General features: G+C 48.2%; 1 protein-coding gene across 1 annotated transcript in view; it reads left to right on the top strand.

The window, feature by feature from the left end:
* Positions 1-21,132: 21,132 nt before the first annotated feature.
* LOC126525222 (uncharacterized) overlaps positions 21,133-22,672 on the top strand; it is a 170,400-nt gene continuing 168,860 nt past the window's right edge. The window contains exon 1 of the mRNA XM_055067598.2: positions 21,133-21,572. Coding sequence (XP_054923573.2) covers positions 21,274-21,572 — 299 coding nt within the window. The 5' untranslated portion in view covers positions 21,133-21,273. The remainder of the gene's footprint in view (positions 21,573-22,672) is intronic.

The following is a 22,672-nucleotide window of genomic DNA, read 5'->3' as shown; positions in this document are numbered from 1 at the left end:
TACCCTTGGCTGCGCCTTGGTTCGGCTGATAGTGTGGACATGGTTGCCCTTTGTTAAACTTATGACCATACATCATCTGACATAGCGCAAGGCAGCGCGCCGACCACTGCGAGGAGCCGAGCTGTAGCCCCATTTATCCTCCTAGCGTGACGTCACACCAGCGAGCGCCCTCTCTCGGTAGCGCCGCATCAGCGGCTCGCAAGGCTTCGCCGCCACCATCGATGCCGCGAGCTGGGGCCCCGTCTCTCGGTCTGGCGCGACGTCGCACGGTCACGTGATGCGCAGCTGTGTAAGGAGGCGCCACGACCGCCGATGGGCCGAAAGTGCGAGCAGTATTGCTTTCGCAATAAAGGTACTTCCCTTCAGCTTACAGAGAGCATATTCCTCACCATCCGGCAATGTTCCTTCGATGAGAGGCATTTTATTGCGATAGCAGTTATATAGACCCTCTAGGCGCAATTCCGCTATCAGCGACCCCGTTGCCGTAAGGTTCCGAATAAAGTCTAAGGGCGATATCGCCGTCGCCACGCGCCCTAGTTATATGTGCGAGTCAAGGCGTGCCAGGGGAGCCGACGACGCGGCTCAATCTCACCCGCGCAAAAAAGAGGTAAGCGGGGAGAAAGCGCGCCGTCTTCCATCGCGCGCGAGGCACCCAACGTTGCGAGGCAAAGGAAAGAGGGGAGGGAGGGAGTGGCGTTTTACTCCTACTGCAACGGCGTATGTGGCGGCTGCGCAAGGTCGCGCGGCCGTAGTTTGAGGGCGATCTGCGTTAGGAGCAGTGTGTGGTGTGTCGACAGCTTGTAGCTTTGTGCGTGCTGTGTGTTTTCGTCGCTCACTTTGCGTTGAAGCGATAGCCAGCACGAAGGTCACTTCGCTCGGTGCTGCCGCGCTTCCAGATGCCAGCGTTTCGACAGCGGGTGTCCGCGGTCGAGTGTGGTGTGTTCATGTTTGCTGTGTACGCTGACACCGCGGTTGTCAATTTAGTTAGCGAGCGAGTGTTTACACGTTGGTACGGCCGATAAAAGTACTATCCTTACTTCATATGGCTGTCTGATAATTTGCTATAGCAATTAATACTTCGCCTTTCGTGCGAAACTACGACTTTTTTATAGCAAATCAGTTTTAAACTTTTTTGTTGATTCTGGTTTACAGAAAGCGGTCAGCACTAGAGATTCGTAGCGCATCCTCTTGCAAGAGGCTGCTGCGATAGGATTGCTTTGTAACGTTCATGCTTCCCGGCCCTCGCGTTTAAGGGCTCTGGAAATTCAGTAGTGCTTCTCGAAATTTTTCACCAGTGACATGGTGTAGTTTATTTTATCCTCCCTTCTAACTCTATATTTTGTGTTTGTAGTTCACTTCATTGATCATTCCCGTAATATTATTATATAGACATTTTATGGACATTATAGCAACTGTTTTTCAGGACCCTCTACAGCATGTCACAACCAATTGTCGTTAAGTCATTACTGCATTGCCAACTCAGTAACTGTGGCCTGGCCCTTTTTGGGTATACTTGGCCCTTGCGTCAGAAAGCGACAAATTCATCATCATTACACGTTTATTATGAAAGCAAGGGCTTATTAAAGCAAGGCTTATGCAACAGCAGCGTTCGTCCAAGTAATAAAGTCGCATTAAGAAATGTGACCATCTGGACGCTTAATAAATATTACAAAGTGCCCACGGGTGCAAGTACAACAGGCGCACATGTGTTACATCGGCGTCGCGATTGTTGGGCGACGAGTTGGAGAACGGCGCCAAGCAGGAAGATGGGATCTTGGAGCGGCATGCCTAGCCGACTTTGCCGCTATAAGACGATGGTTTCGGCCGGCTCCTACGCTGTGGTGGAATGTTGCACGACGACCTTTTCTTGAAGCTGGAACCTGTACGGGATTCGCAACCAACTTCTTGGCCTCTTCTGCGGCTGGAATCCAGTCAGTGTCGGGAGTGTCCGTCTCGGTTCTTTGAGGAGGCTCTTCTTCTTCAGTGACCACGACTTCCGTGTTGTTCTCCATGACAGTTCTGCAACAGTAGCATCAACAACAAGGCATAAAGTGATTTGTTTTACACCATGCGTGCGTTGAATGCAAAAACGACTGATCTCGAGCACTATTAAATGAAATTTGAAGGCAGGATGGAACAGGGAAACTGCATATTAAGTTAAATAAACAATGTGAGGGGATTAAGGTGCCCCTTGCAAATAACCATATCACGAAAATAAGCTTTTTTCAACATGTGAATTGGCTGTTCATTTTAAGCATGTGGTGCATTTCGTGCTTGGAGCCTATTTATTATTTTATTATGTGGTTCGCAATGCCATACCGGTCATAGATTTTTCTAGTAGCTGAGATGTATTCACGTTAATACTTATTTCCCTGGTGTCACAGCGTCTACCTCTATCTCCCTGGCGTTGGCTACTCCCTTCGTGCGATGCCTCTTCCGACGCTGTCGGCATGCTCGCACGTTAGTTACCTGCTGCTGATTTCCACGTGCATTAGACTCTGGACTTCGTCTGCTCCAACAGACCGAGTCCAAGCGAATATCTTGCAATCGATTCGCGTACTTCACTGCGATCTGCTGCTCTTAACTATATCCCGACACAAAAATACATGGTTATACTTGCACTGCACGACAACACGCCAGCGGTACTTACAGCGTAAATCTCACATGAAGAAATAGAAGTAAATCAGAGTGCATATTTCTGCATCCACACCCACCAGTGTATCTGTTCCCTGCTATTTCGGTTCGAACATGCAACCGCACAAACACAAGCCGGCGCTAGCAACGGTGTGCATGTAAAGGCGAAACTTAGCTCTTGTGATCGTGCGTCCACCCCGTGACAAGAGCTCCTGACCCACGTCATAGGGCTTAAATTTGCAGTTATATGTGAGCATTTCACGGCATGACAAGGGCTACTGTGGCTTCTTCCACCCCCAATCACTAGCATAAGTCGCGGCGTTGCCGGACATTACCCTCTACCGACATGCCACAAGCGGGGACGTCACGACTACGTCATGAGGCCGCCGCACAGTGCCTATACTGTCCGATTGCTACCTGCCCACCTCCTCAGCCCCTGCACAGTCAACGCGGCCTTTCAATTGCATTGCTTGCTTTGTGGTTGCCTCTTTGTGAGGGACAAATTATCCCTTTGATATGCGAAATTTTTCCTCAAGCATAAAAAAAGGGGAGTCTGGTTTGTGCTGATAAGTGCTTGCTCGTTGTTATCGCGCATGCCTTGCATTACGCTGTTTCATCTTCTGTATCTGTGCCCACGGAAGCCACGGGGCGATGGCGTTATGGTGCTTGTATATACGGCTGGCAATAAACGTCGGGGGCGCTTCTTCTGCGTACCTTCGAGAATTGGGCGGGCCCTTCGTGTTCCTTCATCGCCGATAGCTGGACCGCTTGGTGGCTGCAGCGCGCCGCAACACGACATGGTGTCAGGAAGTTAACCTATCCACCCAACCGCGTACGGAAACAAGACGTCGGCAAACAGGAAGCGCCGTGGCTTCTACAGTGCACGGCCTTGAAGAACCCCCACAGCTGGACTTCGACAACACGTCAGAGTGGCCGGCGTGGATACAGACGTTCGACGGCTATCGCTACGCATCGGGCCTGAACAAGCGTTCGGAGGAGGAGCAAGTGCGTGCTTTGGTCTACACAATGCGATGTCAAGCTCGAGGCATCTTTTCTACGTTCAACTGTTCGGTCGACGAAGCAAAGTTCAACGTCTTCAAAAAGGGGTTCGACCAGTACTCCATAAAGGAGCGCAAATTGTACGAAAGCACTCGCTTCCACAAGAGGCAGTAGGTGCCCTGAGAATCCGCTGACCACTTCATGACACCTCTACACGTTCTGGCAGACAGGTGCGACTTCGACTCCAAGGACCGCCTCGTCAGGGACCGTCTTGTAGTCGGCCTGCGATACGAGAAGCTTTCTGAATCTCTTCAAATAACCGGCAAGTTGACTCCTTCAACGAGTCTAGCGAAAGCACGGCTGAAGGAAACGGTCCAGATGCAACAAGGAGACCTTCGTGGATCCAAAGGCATCAGCAACGGTTCCTCTTCCCTGGAGTGCGGCGAGGTTGGCGTTAATGCCGTGGGTCACCGTAAGAAAGAGCGTAGGAAAGTCCACGGATGCAAAGGTTCAGCACGTCTGGATGAACGCTGCAACTTCTGTGGCGGCAACGTGCACGCCAGGACTACCTGTCCAGCAAAGGCACTTAAGTGCCACAGCTGCGGTATCAAGGGACACTTCAGCAGGGTGTGCCTCAAGAAAACTTCAGAACAGCGACAGGTACGATTCTCTTCGGTGCACACGGACTCGGGCAATATATTGGGGGGAGGTGTCAATGCATCGAGCGCGCAGCCGCGAATTGTTCAAGTAAGAATTAACGACGTACAAGTATTTGCTATGGCGGATACAAGCGCTGAAGTTTCTGTAGTACCGCCATCTTTTCCAGGTTTACCTACTAGTCTAAGGAAGATAGGCGAGGTGCTGACTGGTGCGAGCGGGGCTGAGCTGAATTTTTCGGGCAAATTCTAGGCAGAAGTTCAATGGAAGGGAAAGACTCCTCGCCAGCAGTACTATGTCGTCAGCGCTTTGATCCATATTCTTCTCGGTTTTCCAGCTATCGAAGAATTAGGAACAATTAAGTTTGTGGTGCCCTTAAGCAAGCACACTAATTACGAAGCCTTCCTCTCATGCGTTCAGCAACCTTGGCACAATGCCAGGCGAGTATCGCATCAGACTCAAGCCGGAAGCCGTCCCGTTTGCTATATGCGCACCGCGCCGGATACCGATTCCACTGAGAGACCAGGTGAAACAAAAATTGAGAAAATGGAGGAAATGGGCGTCATCCGCAAAGTTGACGAGCCAACCGACTGCAGGGTGCGTCGGTATTGCGCCAGTCGTAAAACTTTCAGGAGACGTCAGGGTATGTGTTGACGCAGCTAAACAAATCGATTTTGAGGGAATGGTTCGCGTTATCTACGATCGATGAAGCGCTAGGTTTGTTAGCTGCCGCAAAGTAGTTCTACAAACTAGACGCGAATTCAGGCCTTCATCAGGTTCGACTTGCCAAGGATTCGTAGGAGTTAACCACATTTATAACGCCATTTTAGCGCTACTGTTTTACATGGTTGCCTTTTGGCATTGCATCAGCGCCTGAACATTTTGAAAAGTGCATGACCGAAATATCGGAGGGCCGCCTTGGTGTAGTTAACCTGATGGGGGACTTTCTTGTGTATGGTGACACTAAAGAGCAGCACGACTCGAGGCTGACAAATGTTCTGGCTAGATTCGTTCAGAACAATGTTACCGCAATAAAGGAAAGTGTTTTTGGTGAAACGAAATACTACCTTTCCCCCACTCCAATCCCCACCATTTTATTCTTTTTTTAATTCTCGGGTTTTAAGTTGAAAGGCATAGTACTGTATGGTAGTAGTACTCTAAGGCTCCTCTAAGGCTTGTAGCGGTAGCACGCTCCAGATTCCTTGAACGCTATAATTTGCAATGCTACTTGCGAAAAACATAAGTTACTTCGGGCACCACGTGTGAAGGAAAACAAAATAAATTTTGGAGTTTTGTGTCCGAAAACCAGGAACTCATTATAAGGTGCGTCGTAGTGGGGTTATCCGGAAATAATATTGACCGCCTGGAGGTCATTAACGTGCATCCAACGCAGGCCACAAGAACCTCCTTGCATTTAACTCCCATTGAAATGCGAATGCCGCGGCAAGAATTTGATCCTGCGATCATGTGATTAGTCAGCCCGAGACGCTAAGCCACCACGGCGGGTCCCTGAGAAGGAAAATTGAGACCGTCCGGTTGAAGCTACAAAGTAAACATGTTACAGATTTGCGGGCGCATGAATAGTTCAACCCGTTGCTAAAATCCTTACCCTGAAAAGGCAAGATCGAATCATTGATCAGCCCTTACGATAAGTTCTTTTCTGGGGGGGGGGGGGGTGACTTTTTCTGGCGATTGAACATTATGCTAGCTGTGAGAAACGACTTCCAAGTCTGTGTGAAATAAATGTATAATAGCTATCGATGTAAAGAGTTATTGTCGCATATTTGAGTGCGCACCAGGCGGTCAGAGTTAATGCGCAGTTTCCAACTCCAGCTTTTCTTATAACCACTGCAACTTGAGCTCGCTGTCGTGTACAATAAAGCTTTATAGCCCAAATAGTAAGGGCGTCAGCCATTGAAAGAACCAGTACCCTTAAAGGTGCTGAAATTCTTTAGAATGCAAGCATTCACTAAGCGGAAATAACACAGGATGACCCAGAAGACACACGCAAGACACGCAAATCATCTGTGTCTTCGCCTGTCCGGGTCCTGTAGCGACAGAGTGATGTACGGTCTAATGTGTACTTTGGCGCGCCCGCCTACTCAGACGGCTTCGCGCACTGTTAAGTAGGGAGCAGAACCGAGGCACCAAGCAGAAAAACACACCGAGTGATAATGAGGCACCAGCCATTATAAGATGCAAGTGTGCTTGCCGCTGAGGGGGACCGGCAATAGTCCATTTATGACCTGTATACGGATTATGCGCGTGCTACAAAGCCGCCTCACCATGGTTTCGCTCGCGAATCTGTTTGTACTATTTTTGGCGCTGCCGCTGTAAATGATAACGGAGCTGTAACATCACGAATACGCCGAATTTATATCGGAATGCGTTAATTAGAGGACATAGTTTGCAAGCGAAAAATAAAGTTGCATTTCCGCCCGACAGGCGAGGAGGAGGAGGAAATTTTTTTATTTAAGTCCAACACAAATACCCAGTAAAGAAGAGCGCTTGCTCCGCTAAGGCCCGTCGTTGATCCGCCGAGTTGGAGTGAACCCAAGCACTCCATGAAGAAGGGGAAGAATAAGGAAAATAAGCAGAGCTAATGGCAGTGTTACATGAGTGCAGAATGTGTTCGGTGTCTGCCCTTAGCTCCGGACAGTTTGGGCAGTGAGCTATGCTACGCCAACCGAAGTTGTAGAGCGTTAGTGGGATGAGAAGGGCGTTCGATTGAACTTTACAAAAGACATGCGCCTGTTCCGTGTTGAGTTAAAGATGGGGTTGGGGTAAAATAGTGCGGTTTTCTCTGATGTTCTTGCAGTGTTCAGTTTTTGCTCTTTTTACGTGGCAGAGTCTTCCACTGTCATTGGATTTGGCCAGGGAATCGAGGGAGCACGGAGGTTAACTTCGCGGGCACGTTGGGGAACCAACTTATTTCACTCGATCCCAGCATTACCTGGTACCCAACACAGGGTGATTATAATGTTCAGTCTGCGGATATAGGGTTCTATTAACATGTCATGTAGGTGTGCTTTCAATAGTCAGTGTTGAAAGTTGCGAATGGCTTTGCTGGAGTCCGTATAAAGGTTGATGTTACTAGACTGGTGCTAGTGGGTAGAGAGGCTTCTTGTATGGCATACATTATGGCGTTAGCTTCATGAGTGGCTATGTTGGGAGGGTTGGAAAATCACCCAGCTGTTTGGATGATCGGAGCTGCCTGTCCAGGTGTATATATTGCATACGCGTATGACCCCATGTTAGAGCGTGTGACGTCCATGTATATCGTGATGTATTTCCTGTCTATGCGGTGATGCCTTGCTTGGCTTGACGTAGACCTTCATGTAGGTGTAATGGTGAAGCATCGATTGCGATATCAAATTAGTCAAGAGCTATAATAAGTAAGGATAGTAGTTCTGTCGGTCGTATAAATTTGTAAACATAGGTAAACTAACTGAATGAACAAGCATGGTGTCACGCGCGCACAAGCAAACATCAACACATCCCACTCGCTGACCGCTAAAGCTCGTTGTCAAAAGGCTGGCGAACGGAAACGCGGCAGCAGCAGCGAGCGAAGTGACATTCGAGCTGTCTATCGCTTCAATGAAAAGTGAGCGCCCAGAACACAAAGCTACCGGCTGCTGACGTACCTAGACCCTGCCTCGAATGCAGATCGCTCTCAAGATACGGCAGGCCGACCACGAGCAGCCGCCACATGCGCCGCTGCAGCCGAAGAGAACGCCGCCCCACAACAGCCTTGCCCCCGAAGCTTCGCGCGTGACGGAAGACGGCGCGCTTTCTCCCCGCTTTCCTCCCTTTCGTGCGCGAGATTGAGCTCAGGTCGCCGGCTCATCTTCGCATGCTTTCACCCGCACATACAGCACACGGCGCGCGGCGACGATATTATCCCCCTTGGAGTGTATACGAAACATCACGGTAACGGCTGACGGCGACGCCGACAATAGAAATGCGTTTAGGGTCGCCATATAGTTGATATCGCAATAAAAAACGCATACAAGGGACAAAGACACTTATGCCATACCTTTTCGCCGTATAGATGCACGTAACACGGTAGGGGCCAGGCTATACTCGCGTCGTTGATGAGTCTTTAGTAGACCGCTCCACATAGCCTAACGCCAAATGTAGTATAAAGAAGCGAACGTGTTTTCCCCGCAACGACAGCGTCGTTCATTAAGTCTAACAGTGTCAGAACATACCACTCGTCTCAATAGAGGCGACAAAGAGGTCGCCGATACGTCGGCTCCCAAAAGAGATTAGACTATACGAGAAAACAGATTTATAATTTATGTATTGCCGTCATGACGAAAAGCATTTCAGACCCATTATGTTATAGCGTACGCAAGGGCTTTGAGTACGTAATACAACACTATCTGACATCTAAATGCTTCTATTTCTGCGGAGGAGCTAAAGCGAATTTTATTTGGCCCTTTTCTGTATCTTCTGCACAGCGAATGAATAATCCGATTTATTTTTTTTCTTTCGTCTTTTTAGTTAGTCTTTCAGGTTGTACAACTCTCTGATGCCGCTGAGTGACTGTGTTTGCAAGACAGTCGGATTCATTTAGTGTTCAAGCGCTCACATCAGCATAAATGTGTAATAAATTCTGGCAACCAGTTCTCTTTTTTTTTTCAAAAATAAAAATATTCACGAAACGCCATGTAAGCCACATTTTTTGCCAGAATGTAGAGGCAGTGAAATTAGCTTGTATACTAAAAGGGTGCTTTCCCTGGAAGTAAGCGCGCATGTCTGGGCAATTCGCTTTTTTTGTGCTTTCATATAAGCTCTCCTACGGATCCTTTTCGCGAAATTTTGTTTTTCCCCATGCATACCTACCCAAAGACATTTAACATGGGTTAGCCAACTTCGTGACGGTATGAACGAGGCTGCGATATGTAAATGTAGACGTACGTGATTACAAGGCGGCTTCGATACCTGCAATCATTCAGCTAATCAGTGCGAGGGTGAAAAAAAAAACACTAAGACGCTTCCGTTTCTGCACCCATCTGTCTGCGCTGATTCGCGCTGCTTCGAACGTTCCAAGCATGATTTTGTACAAGCTCGCCCAAGTTTTCATGCTTTTCAACATTGACGTGCATGTAACAGGATCGAATAAGGCCTCAAGTCATGGTTACCTATAACTATATACTTCCTCTTAAACCTTTACATTCTAATCGGGACCGCTCGGCCACCGCTTATACTGACGGCCTTATGCAAGTCGCCTACGAGTACACGTTGCCGAGAGACGTTTCTTCGACAAGACACGTAGCTTTCACGTCACGTCGCGCGCTTCCACCTGTGCACGGGAGAAGGACGGAAGTCGGTAGCTCACGCTTGCCGGCTGCCGGCCGCGTTAACACCGTTCAGGTCGCCGTCTCGTTGATAGCCGTGTTGTCCGAGCACCAGGGACGCCACGGTGACCAGTGCGACCAGGGCAAAGACAGCGGCCACCGTGCCTTTGGTACCAACAGACCCGAGAACAGTTGCCCCCGATGAGGTCAGCGCCTGCCGACTCCCGGAAGACTCGGTCGGCCGAGGCGGTCCTTGTTGGCTTTGCTGCATTCTTCTTCTTCTTCTTCCGAATTTCCGAGTTCTGCCACGTTCAACATTGCGGAATATTGTTGTTCCTTTTTAAATATGGCCCACACCCGCGAAGGGGGATTGACAAAAGTTCACAGTGGAAGATGAAATCATTATCGCCTTTCTAACCTAATTTTTTTTAAGAAACAGTCACACAAATAACCGAAAAGCGAATAAATAAGTTTTTGATCGAACCAAATGAGAGATCGTCATTACGTTTTCCCCTTTCTAAGTTTGCAATGTGAGAAACCTGAGTCTCCGTACAGAAATCCCAGCACGTTTTGCTACAGGGAGGATCACACGCGCCAACATTCCCGCGTACATTCCTTACACATGGGCGAGCTGGGCGGCGCCACCCGGACACATTCGCCAGACTGTGTGGCGGCTGGTGCTGGTGCGCCACAGCAGCCACATCCAGGATGCCGTGGCGCCCGCCGACAATATGTCGCCGCTGAGTGCCACCTCAACATGCGAAGACGACTCGGACTAGAGCCGTCACACAATAATGTTTCATTCCTGTTCTTCTTCTTCTACTACTTCTTTATGTCCACCATGCGGTCATGTAAAAACTGACAGACTTACTTTCGGACACGACACAACATGCTCGGCCCGTGCGCGTCCGGCGCAGGCGAAAACTAGAACCGTACATTTTGTGGACTGTTCTTACCGACATTCTCACTAACACTAGTATGGCCGCAGGACAACGAAACGGCAGTTAACACAGGCCCAGCGTTGTCCATGTTCCTTTGGTACTGTAGCCGCAGCACTGTTTCCTATGAATGTTTATGTACAATCAAATAGCCCTCCTTAGCCGCCTTGCTTCAGCTGACGTAAACTATACGGGGAGTCTATTTTTAAAATCGATACAACATGCAGCGGCGGAGATTAGTCGTGCGAGAAATCTAAATCGAAATGCATAACCTAATAATTCCAAAATCACGCATTAGTTTTCGAAATAATGACTTTAAGGTATACAGGGTGTCCAAACTAACAAGCAACAAGAATTAAAGATACGCAAATTGCCACTTGCTTGCACCGAACCAAGGCGATGTTGTGTGCCGTCGCTTCGAAATGATCTAAATACCCAGGAAGACACACTCAAGGAAAAGGCTGATGCTCTAAGTCCACACTTCAAATATATTTCCAGTTCTTCCAACCACTCTGAGACATTCTTTAGACTAATTAAGGGAAAATGAGACATCCACCCTATCGTAGCAATTTCTCCAAAGGAAACCAATACGGGTTCCTCGAAAGAAAAGCCAGACACTCATTTTTTTCTTAATTAATTACTTCTCTCCACCATGCGGGCTCCAGCAGAACTATTACGTTAAACATTCTTGAGATATCAACGACAAGCAGGACGACTGCATCTGAATCGGAGAAACAGACAAACTGAATATACAATCAATCATTGATTGACAAAATCGAGCCCCTCGGTTCACTTTCTATCCTTCATTCATTGCGCGGGTCTCAAATGTGGCAGCCTTGATGTCATTAGGGAGTATGCGAGTGTTTATTAACCACGTGTCTGCTCTCAAGGTCCCGTGTTACTTGACGCCATCGGCCAAAAAAAGGATGTTCCACATCCGCCCTCATGGCTCTGAGTGGCACAGGCTAAGTCTCCTAGGGCTAAGTCTAGTAAGCATAAATACCAAAGTTAGTAGATGAACTGATAGCCGTCGCCGCAGCACAATTGGTAGTGCAACGCATGCTTAATGCGGAGGTTATGGGTTGGGATGCTAACGGCGAAACTCTTTTTCGTTCCCTTTCATTTATCTTTCCTTCATTATTTTCTACATTCCAATTTCAACCACAGTTAATTCCGCCGATGCTTTCTTGACTTCATTGTCTGTTGCCTTTATGTGGTCAGGATTAACAAAATCGAGCCCCTCGGTTCCCCTTCTCTCGTTTATTCATTGGAAGGGTCTCGAGTCTGGCAGCCTGGATGACGTTAGGTAGCATGCGAGGGCTTGTTAGCCACGCCATTGCTCTTCTAAGGTCACATGTTACGTGACGTCATCGGGCCAAAAAGTATGTTTCACCAAGATCGATACAAATGGGTCGCGAAGGTTCGGCCGAAAAACCATTCAAAGGAAACTGTCACAGACATCAGCAAGGGTAGTTATGGGAGCAGCGATTGACGTGCGACTACAGGAGGAGGGAGCAAATAATGGGAAATAAAAAGTGTTTTAATTAAAACGAGGCAGTTAGATTATTTCAAGGAAAATAAAATTCCTATTCAATTTTAAATGCGCGTGACGAGGAAAGACTTATTTTACTTCAATGAATAAATTTTTTTTCATCGCCCACCATAATGCTGTCAGAGGTATTACTGCGTTGATACCGCTATCACTTGCAATGCAATGCATCTCTTGAAATGTGCAGAAAGGCACGGTCGTAAATTTAACCTGCTACAATACGCCCCTCTCACATATTGTGTTGTTTTGCTTGTCGACGTTTTTCTGAATTGGATAGCGCGAGTAGGATAATCGTTTCTTAACATGTTCACTCAAAAGTTACGAGTTAAAACCGTGAGATAATTGTTTACTTTAGCTGTTTTTGTGCGACTGCGCTGGCCGATGGGCTTGGCGTCAGACGACGGGACCAGCACTCTACAACCGAAGTTTTCGTTGGCCTCCACAGAAGGTATGAGTCTGTGCGGGGATACAATTTCGACACCTGTGCGGCTGACCTTTTACTGCATCGCTTTCCGCGCTGAAAGCTCGCTACGCCCATCAAGTCGAATGGCGGACAATTTCAATATACATAGCTAATGGCAGGCCACCAAAACGAACTTCGCGAATTTTGAAAACAAGATGTCATCATTTCTGTGTTTAATGAAGTGGCGTCACAGGATTTTAAATGCGAAGTATTTGTTAGCGAACATTTGCCACTTTGATAGTATCTATCTATCTAACCACCTAGGTCACGGTTCTCTCATGGTCCTTTCGTAACTTGGTATGCACCAAAATTGGCCTAATATGACAAGAGCGCATGACGAACATAACTGATAGGCGACGACACGAATATCATGACATGTGTGTCATGTGGGTCATGAAACAGCCGCCTACGCCTTGGTGCTCGCATGGTCGTTTCGTTAACTTGGTATGTACCACAATTGGCATAGTATGACAAGAATGTATGACGAACATAAATTATAGGTCGTGACACGAATGTCATGACATGCGTGTCCTGTAGGTCATGAAACAGCCGCCTGCGTCTTGGTATGTCCCAAAATTGGCATACTATAACAAGAGTGTATGAAAAACATAAATGCTCGGTCATGACACCAATATCATGACATGTGTCTCATGTATACGATAAAACAGCCGCCAACGTCTTGGTGCTCGCATGGTCGTTTCGTTAACTTGGTGTGTAACACAAATGCCATAGTATGACAAGAGTGTATGACGAACATAAATGATCGGTCATGACACGAATATCATGACATGTGTCATGTAGACCATAAAACAGCCGCCAACGTCTTGGCGCTCGCATGGTCGTTTCGTTAGCTTGCTATGTACCAAAATTGGAATAGTACGACAGGATTGTATGACGAACATAAGTGATCGGTCATGACACGAATATCGTGACATGTGTGTGATGTAGACCATAAAACAGCCGCCAATGTCTTGGTGCTCTCATGGTCGTTTCGTTAACTTGGTATGTACCAAAATTGGCACATTATGACAAGAGTGTATGAAGAATATATTATAGGTCATGACAAGAATGTCATGAAACAGCCGCCTACGTGTTGGTATGTACCAAAATCGGCTCAGAAACTCAAGCTTCGCTTGCACACCTCTTCATAGCAGTGGAAAGCGGTCATTTTTTTACAGAGAAAGAGTGCCTTGTGTGAAGCATTTGCTTGAAGTAAGCGTCTTTTCTGTTAAAACAATACTGTGCACCGACAAGCATTGTGAGGGGTACAGTCTTGCTGTTGGTGTACAGTGTGTAGTGAGACATGCCATTGTGGTTAATGTATGCTACGGTCATGCTACATCAAACGTAGTCGATCTGCTACTTGATGAAAAAAGACAGCGCTGCGAAGACGAGGACGAAAGAACAACATGTACGACAGACAAGGCGCTACTTCCAACTAAATGTTTTTTGAAGAAACACAACTTTAAATAGATGCAAGCAAAGATGGCCCATCGTGACATCACGACCTCCCTATCTCTTCAGAAAAGCTATCTCCTTTTCGGTAAGCGTCACTGAAGGGCAACTAATGCACGTGCCCTCGGCCTTTGCAATGTAAAAAGCTTCCAATATCTCCCGTTCTAGTCTATCTCTAGACCATGCCAGAAACCTGGTGTCGCGAAGATACGGACGGCAATTGTGACGTTTACAGTGTTCTGCCAGATGGCCCCCCGCAGTGTTATTTACGGCCCAATTGTGCTCACGCGCCCTTTCATTAAAACACCGTCCGGTTTGACCGATATAAACCTGTTGGCAACTTAGGGGTATCTCGTATACGACATTACTTTTGCAAGCAGTGTACTGCGCTGCATGTTTCTTAGAGCATGTTTCGGGTTTTGCTTTTGTCATCATAGGGCATATCTTGGCCAGCTTACATGGTGCACTGAACAGAAGATTGATACTGTGCCTTTGTGCCACCTTCTTGAGGTTGTGGGATACCCTGTGCCAATAAGGAATCACATGTAATCTCTTCCTATCAAATGGCCTTTTTGTGTTAGTGCCCTCTCTTGCCTGTTTGATCTTTTGAAGAAGCTTGTCGCATACGCTAGAGATCAATAGTGAAGGGAAACCGGCTAGGCGTAGCCTTGAAACTTGGTTATTGAAACTGATTTCTATTTTGTGACTGCAAGATTTGTTTAGCGCTTCTTTTAGACAAGTCATTGCAACTCCTCGTTTTACTAGCTTGGAGTGCGCAGTATCGTATGAGATTAGCTGATTGTTCAACCTCGGCTGGTATTCGAAACAGACATGCGTGTTCATCAGAGTGAGATTGAGGTCCAGAAAGCGAATGCTGTTATTACAAGGCCTTTCGCACGTGAAGTTTAGAGCCTCTGATGCATTTCTAAATGTGTTAATTATCGATTCTACAGTGTCATCTAGCCTAGACCCTGGAACGTCGTTAAAAACCACGAGGTAGTCATCGACATACCTCATTATAGAAGGAGCACATGACTGATTCAGAATGCTGTTTACACACTTGTCAAAGGCGCCGAGAAAGATGTCTGAAAGAATGGGAGCGAGCGACGATCCAATGCAAATGCCCTTGCGTTGTACATAGTGTTGGTTTTTGAAACTAACGACAGTGGAATGAAGATAAAAGCTTAACAGTTCTAAAAACTGGCCGCTATTCACTCCGGTTGCACAACTGAACCTAACTTCACCAAAATCTTCGATTTTGTTCCTAATGGCACTGAGCACTCCGTCATGAGGAATCGCATAATACAGGTCTTCAACGTCCAGTGAAAACGCGTACACATTGCTCCAAGTTCCTTGTTCTAAAGTCAGCACGACTTCTCTAGAGCTCCGCACAAGGAAAAGGTCATCTAGGGGTAACTGGCATAAATGGCGCTTCGGGTAGTGCCCTACTTGTTAACTGCTAGTCTGCTAACTCTATCAGCTTTGCCACGTTTCTGTCTTTGCACATGACATATAATGTGACGACTGCATATAATAGTATACCTGCAGTCATGTCATAACATACATCGTGCGACAGACAGAAACAAGTGGCCAGGATGATCGAGTCAGCATATTGGTTGACTGATTTCCCGTGATCCCTGAAAATGCACGGGAAGTGATAAATACAAGGACCGCAATAACATATGTCACTACATCCTGCTGTACAAAGAGCGCGAGTACCGCTCATAATGGTTATAGGTGCACGGTAATTTGGCTCTTACGTTCTTATGTGGTTTTAGATGTCCAAATGCTAGTCAGCGAAGCGGTTAATTATACTCCGCCGACGACGATACATTTATGAGTAACCATATGGAGAGATCCCTGGGAGAATTTTTTTTTTTTTTTTGTTGGAAAGCGCATGTTGCCAAAACGTACCTGGGACGTTTCTCGGTTCCCTCGAGATATCCTAGGGACGTACTGTGCCATGACGATACGTACGCAGCGCGCAAGCGCTTTGCGGAACGTAGGAGCGCGTGTCACGTTAGGGCTTTTAGTACTGCGAAATGCCTACATACGTAAGCTGGCGACGGGCGCGTCGGAGCGCGTTGGCCGCGCCCGCCAGTACGTCGAACCGTCGATCGAACTATAAGCGCTGTTGATGTCGCCAACGTGATGTAACGTGTGGGCGCGTTGACGCTACGTCGAACTATATCTAAGCATTTAAGAGACTACTTTTAATACGGATGCAACACACGAATCATATCAAGAAAAATAAAGACCGAGTGCTCGCTATATGGGGCTGGCACGGTCATTTGCGACGAACTGCGCCAACAGGAGGTCGAGTCTTTCGCGCAAACAGCGCACAGTGAACACTTACTCAAAAATTACAGGGTCTCTTAAGATCTCTTTTAAGAGGTGAACGGCGAATGCCTACTCTTCCTCCTACCCGCCGTGGTTGCTCAGTGGCTATGGTGTTAGGCTGCTGAGCACAAGGTCGCGGGATCGAATCCCGGCCACGGCGGTAGCATTTCGATGGGGTCGAAATGCGAGAACACCCGTGGTACTTAGATTTAAGTGCACATTAAGGAACCCTAGGTGTGGTCTAAATTTCCGGAGTCCTCCACTACGGCGTGCCTCATAATCAGGAAGTGGTTTTGGCACGTAAAACCCCATAACTTTTACTCTTCCTCCTCTTATCATTTGTCTCTTCTCTTTCTCTTCGTTCTTTTAGTCTTTACCGCTCACTACGAAGCATTTTTGTCATTTGTAATCAATTGTGGTCACTACAAGCCGTCCTTAGACATGTCATATAATAGCCATTAGTAGTCATTACTAAGCATTTTTAGTCATTTCTAATCAATTGTATTCGTTACAAGTTGTCGTTAGACATATTGGTCATGTCGTAGTCATTAGCAGTCATTACTACAGATTACTTGACATTTCTAGTCATTTCTAATCAATTTTGGTTATTACAAGCCGTCGTTAGACATATTGGTCATTTCGGAGTCATTAGTAGTCATTACAAGTCATTAGTAGTTATTGCCAGTCATTACTACTCATTACTTGGCATTTCTAGTCATTTCTAATCAATTTTGATCATTACAAGCCGTCGTCAGACATACTGGTCATTTGGGAGTCATTAGTAGCCCTTACAAGTCATTAGTAGTCATTATTAGTCATTACTTGTCATTAATCTCTATCAATCTCTATTATAACGTTATCATTCAGTAACTGTCACTGTATATCTTTTTTTGTTCCTTAATCGGTTTTTAATCTGTCTTCACATGGCGCGATGACGCTTCGTCGGACATTCCGGCGGTCAGGTCTCCTGACACAAACTTCACCATAAGCCTAGAAAGGTTTGCGCCTTAAAAACAAATTCCCTATTTTTGCTATGCGTTCCTACCGTGCAGGATCCGGGAATGGCTTCTACGCGTTCACGCAGCAAAGCCAAATCATAGGACATTAAAAAGTACAGTGTTCCGCTGGTTGCCCTTGACGCTGCCATTTTGCGAAACTCTTCTGTCTCGCGCCCTCCCGAACAAGCGAGAACCACGAGAGCAGCACGCAAGGCTCCTACGTAGGCACGCAAAAAATCGGATGCGTGCGTACGCAGCGGGCGCGTACGCATTACATACCGTTCGTGTTGCGTTCTGCACATGCGCACTTTGCCGAACGTAGCGATCTTACGTACGCAACGCCCTTGCGTACGCAACGTACGCAGTACTAAAACTGTCTACTATCACGAGCAAAATGAGGTGATACGCAGCGGCCGCCGTCGGAAACAAAGTGCAAAGGGGGACGCTGTTCTAACAACTGTACGCCCTCCCGCCGTGCGTCTGCAAAGTGCGGGACTTCGCATCGCCAGCAGAGAGTGATAACACTGTTAGATATTGCGTCACTGGTAACTTTTCGCGCGGAATCGTTACAAAAGGTAGCACTGTTCCTTACTTCGATATTGAGTTATGGTAAATCGGGAAAGAAATTGGTGCATGGGTGAGTTCGAAATAAGTTTATTGGCGCTTGCAGAATATTAAAAATATATTGAAGCAAATGAAATAAGGCAATAGCGTCATCCCAGCTTATGCTCGTCCTTTGTTTTGTTCGTTGGTGGCCTAATAATGCGTCATGCCACCGCCGACTTGAACAGCGACCTCCATTCTTTGGGGCAGAGACGCGTAGAGAGCCCCGATGAATGCGGTATCACGCTGAAGGCGCTTCAACTCATCTTCTACTGGTTCCCATAGTTGGTCGAAGTTCGCCAATTCTAGGGACCTCTTCAAAAGGTTCACATTTATACGACCCCAAACGTGCTCTATAATGTTCATGTCGGCACCCTTCGCGCACCACTGAAGTTGCATTACCCCTCGTTCTTACAAAACGCGCGCCACGTCCTTCGATGTGTGAACGGGAGACAAGTCCTGCTGGAAAAGTTAACACCCATCCGGGTGCGGCCCGTTCAACACATAGGCGATCATCTGGTGCTCGAGGTGAGTGCAATACCCAGCACTGGTGAACCTGCCATCAATTCTCAACAGTGGCCCTAGACATTCGTGGAAAATCGCCCGCAGACGTTCACAGATACGCGTCCGCTGGCACCCAACTCCTGGATATTCTGCGAACTAAAGCGTGTGTTTTCGGTCCGCTGCACTCTCATTCGTTGGTCCCAGCGGCTCGAAAACGTGGACTCATCATAGAGAACAACATACTTTGACTCGCTCCGGCTACGGTGTTCAGTAACGAACCACAGGCGAGCTGCTTTGTTGGCTGCAGTGAGCGGAGGTTTCTGTGCGGTGATGCGACTTCGCAGTTCTGCTTCTCTAAGCCTTCGTCCCACCGTGCTGTCGCTCAAGTTGTCCGAACCAAGAGCACCTCGAACCTCCTTTGCTGTTCGAAATGGTTTGTCGCTGATGGAAGCCACGATGCAAAGGTCTTGGTCGTTCATTGTTGATCGAGGTCGTCTGCGGCGTGGCGCATCGTTTATACGCCCTTCGTCTCGGTAAGCCTGGACAATCCGGTTGACCGTTTTCAATGGGCGGCCTGTCACGAGAGCAATATTGCGCTGCGTATAACCTCTTTTAGACATTTCTATTATATCTTCCCGCTGTTTAAGAGGTAATCGAGGCATTTTGAGGCTACAAAATCACAGTTGACTGTTCTGCGTGGGCCACTGCAGTATGCTACGTGAATTTTTCTGAATGAACTTGGTGCAACAAAGTCGCACGAGAGACAGTTTATCAATGTTTTTTTTTTTTCATTTTTCTTTATTCTATTCGTCTGTCGTCATTGGTTCGAGCGCCGCCGCTGTTCGAAAGTGCCACTGACAAACGGGTGCGTCGATTCAAATAAAGAATCGGTTTGAAATATCAGGGAAGCTTGGGCTAAGAATACTATCAAGCGGTTGCCCGAAGAAAAAAATAAGAATGAATGAAAGAAAATGAATCGGTGTAAGTCACTGCGACGATTACCGTCTTATCGGCTGTCGGACGATGCCATATTATCGGCGAAATGGTGCAAGCTGCTGCTTTGTAGAAATGCCAGCGCGGTGGGAGTGCCAACAGTTATTGGAAGAGCGCCCTCCTTTCCCCCTTTGTTTTTCACAGCGCCAGTCTGTTTCGAGGCTGTTTGCCACGCGTTCCTGCGTTCCCTTTCATATTGCTCATCATAGTACTCTGCGAAACGCATGGACTGGCATTTCAATTAGTAGACCTAAAATATTGATATTTGCGAATAAGGAGACAAAGAAACTAAGGTATTAGTTGATGTTCACCAAAAGGCAGTGGTGGAAACTTGAAGGTGGTGTGTTGTGTATGTTGCGAAGTCGCATTGCAATGGGCAACGCTGTGACGCTAATTGCAAGGGATTAACCGTCTATCAAGATCGAATATGCACGCGATAAAATCGAAACTATTTACACAGGCTACGAATTACAATAACGTTACAATGTTGGTCGTATTTCCATCTTATCCGAATCTCCACCGAATCCCCTTCCAAAGGCGCTGCCACGGTGTAGGCCTGGCACGCACTTAAATGGCATCCACAACATCACCCATCGTTCGTCCATTCACACTCCTCTGGGCGCAGTGTGCACGCAACAGGGCTGCAGGGTGACACTATGCGGAGTTCCAATGTCTTGAGGCCGGTGCCTTAAATTCTTTGCAGTGCAATAAGGCACAACCTCGCGAGACACATTCCCCGAAAGAAACAATTCAGGGAACAATTCCGCAGAATGTCTTGGCATGGTTGCGATTCAGCAGCGATGGGTTGACTTCAAAGCCACGGCACTGCTTTCGCAAACCAAATGGTGGAAGCCCCGACTCACAGTCAACCCACTTACCCGCTCACCTTAAACCGCGGCTCCCCTGCCACCGACGGCTATAACTCTCCGCCGCCGTCTTGGCGTCGAGCCGCGCGTCACTTTTGACAACCTTGCACGGCCCTTACAAGTAGCCGCCCGCGCAAATAACCCTGAAACTCCACTGTAATAAACACACTTCACACGAATAGGACGACATTCTGGGCGCACCGCTACCTGTGGACACTGGGAACGCACTGCGTCGTGGGGCTGGTCCCGCGGTTGGTTCAAGCGGTGGACCAGGCGATGCTTTTGGTGCGGCACAGCACAGGCTAAAGGAAACTACCAGGCGCGGTGTCAAAAACAAAGCTTCGATTCGTTTGCCGCCGGGCTGTCGTCCGTGGTGCGGTCGCTAATTCCGCACGTAAGCGGTGATTCACTACCGCCAACAAGGGAAGGGGCCAGTTGGCAGTTTGTGGGCCATTGGGCACGCTGTTCCGCCGCGACGAAGCTTGCACCTGTGCTCGAAGTCGACGCGCAACGTTTGGTTAGAAGCAGACGACGCGGACTTGAAACGAGGGTTCTTCTATCCTCCCCGAGTTCACAGCGTTTGGACTTCATCCTAGGACCACGCCTGGCGTGCGCTATCCGGCGGCCCAGGAACGCGGCATCCACGGTCGCTGCATCGGAGCTCTGGCTTCGTGTGGCATAAAAGACCGGAGCACCAACGAGACACTGCTGATAAAACGAAGCGAGCCGTGTTAGTGCCATGCTCCTTCGAGGCTGCGAGCGGTGAAGGAACGGCGGCAAATTGCGACTGCGTCGAACTTCCCCTCAGATCTGCTCTCGTATTATTAACAGCGCAGTCATGAATCGTGCAGGCGCGAAAGAAAGCTGCGCGAGCGTGACTTCGTAGTTGCCAGCGGTCGACACGAAACGCAGAGATAAGCAAGCTCGCCCACAGCCACGCCTACAGCGGCCGCCTACGCAGTTTTTGAAGTATGCGCTTTAGGTTGGTCGTATTAGTCGCCGTGGTGTGTAATTTCAATAATTTTCTCATTTTCTTTCTCTTCTTTTCTCCGCTCTCGTTCCTCCGTTCCGTCTCCTGCTCTGAGGTTCCTGTGTCGCCTGAACTATGGACACTTTCCCAGCTTCCGACTAAGCCAGCGATGCCTGTGAATTTCGTGGTGTTGTCGGACAGTGATGATTCGGTGCGTCGGTGCAGAAGTTCGTCCGATGAAGACACCGCTTGCCAGGATGCGGACGCTGGAACTCCGGCCTCCTCGTCGCGTCAGCATTGGTAAGTGAGAACACGCAGGGGCGTTTCGACGCTTCGTGAACAGCATTCGGTTCCCTGAAAGTACTTTTCAGCCGCCGCGCTCTTGGTCCATGACTGAAGGCACGCTTCCCTTCGCTCACCCGGCGCTTGGACGCCGCGACACACTAGCGGATAAGAGTCCGTGGCTGTGAAGGCAAAGCTACGGGTGCTTAGCTATACCGCACCTTCATCAGCACACAAGTGGTACGTAATATACAGTACACTCTACATTTGTTTGTAGCGCCTTGTTCCTCGTAGCGGCGCCAGCAGGCGCCCTGCCGGCCATGCGTGCCAGGAATCAGATGTGTTTGCTGCCATATTATGAACTGGACGATCTTCTATTTGACGGTGGCATATATAAGAGGGTATGGTTTACTTAGCCACAATATAAAAGCTGCGTTCAAGATTTGAAATGAGGTCCTAAATCATCGATGGAAACATGAGACGCTACCACGCGTGCTCTCCGGCTCTGTTCTGCGTTTCGCTGTGAATATAGCAACAGAAATATTCCGCTGGTAGAGACACCCACCGAGCGGGCCAGTGTTGCAATAAGACAGGAGATGGCTGCGGGCGAACCCTGAAACTGTCCTCGCTCAACAGTACCGTTTACGATAAATAAAAAAAATAATAAATTTCGAAAGCGCGTTCTCACCGTACGTCGTCGGCTCTCGCGACGGTTGCGCAAACGTGCCGTAGTCCAGAGGCACCAGGTTTGTTTAGCTTGCTGACAGCTGCGTGCAGAAGTATCGGTAAGTTCACGTCGCAGGGCACGCTGCTGTTCACTCCGGAAGGATGTTCTCCTCGCACGGTCGCCATGTTTTAAAGCTACCGCGCTTCTGCGGCGCTATGGAACAAAGCATGTAATGGCGAGAAGCGCGCGCTATCGTAATTTTTTTTTCCAACTGTATCGCGTGACCGGCGACAGCCGAGCCGGCCAGGCACGGTGTGACGGAGCGCGGTGAAAGAAATATGCGAGATTGCAAGATCAAGTGCAAGCATCCTGGGCTATACCATTCTGCGAGGCGCATTCAACCGCCATCGCATTTGTGCTAGTCATGTACCGCCTTTGCAGAACGCCGCGG

This window comes from Dermacentor andersoni, chromosome 3 (assembly GCF_023375885.2).
Source record: "Dermacentor andersoni chromosome 3, qqDerAnde1_hic_scaffold, whole genome shotgun sequence".
Lineage (NCBI taxonomy): Eukaryota > Metazoa > Arthropoda > Arachnida > Ixodida > Ixodidae > Dermacentor > Dermacentor andersoni.
This window is presented reverse-complemented; position numbering and strand designations above follow the sequence as displayed.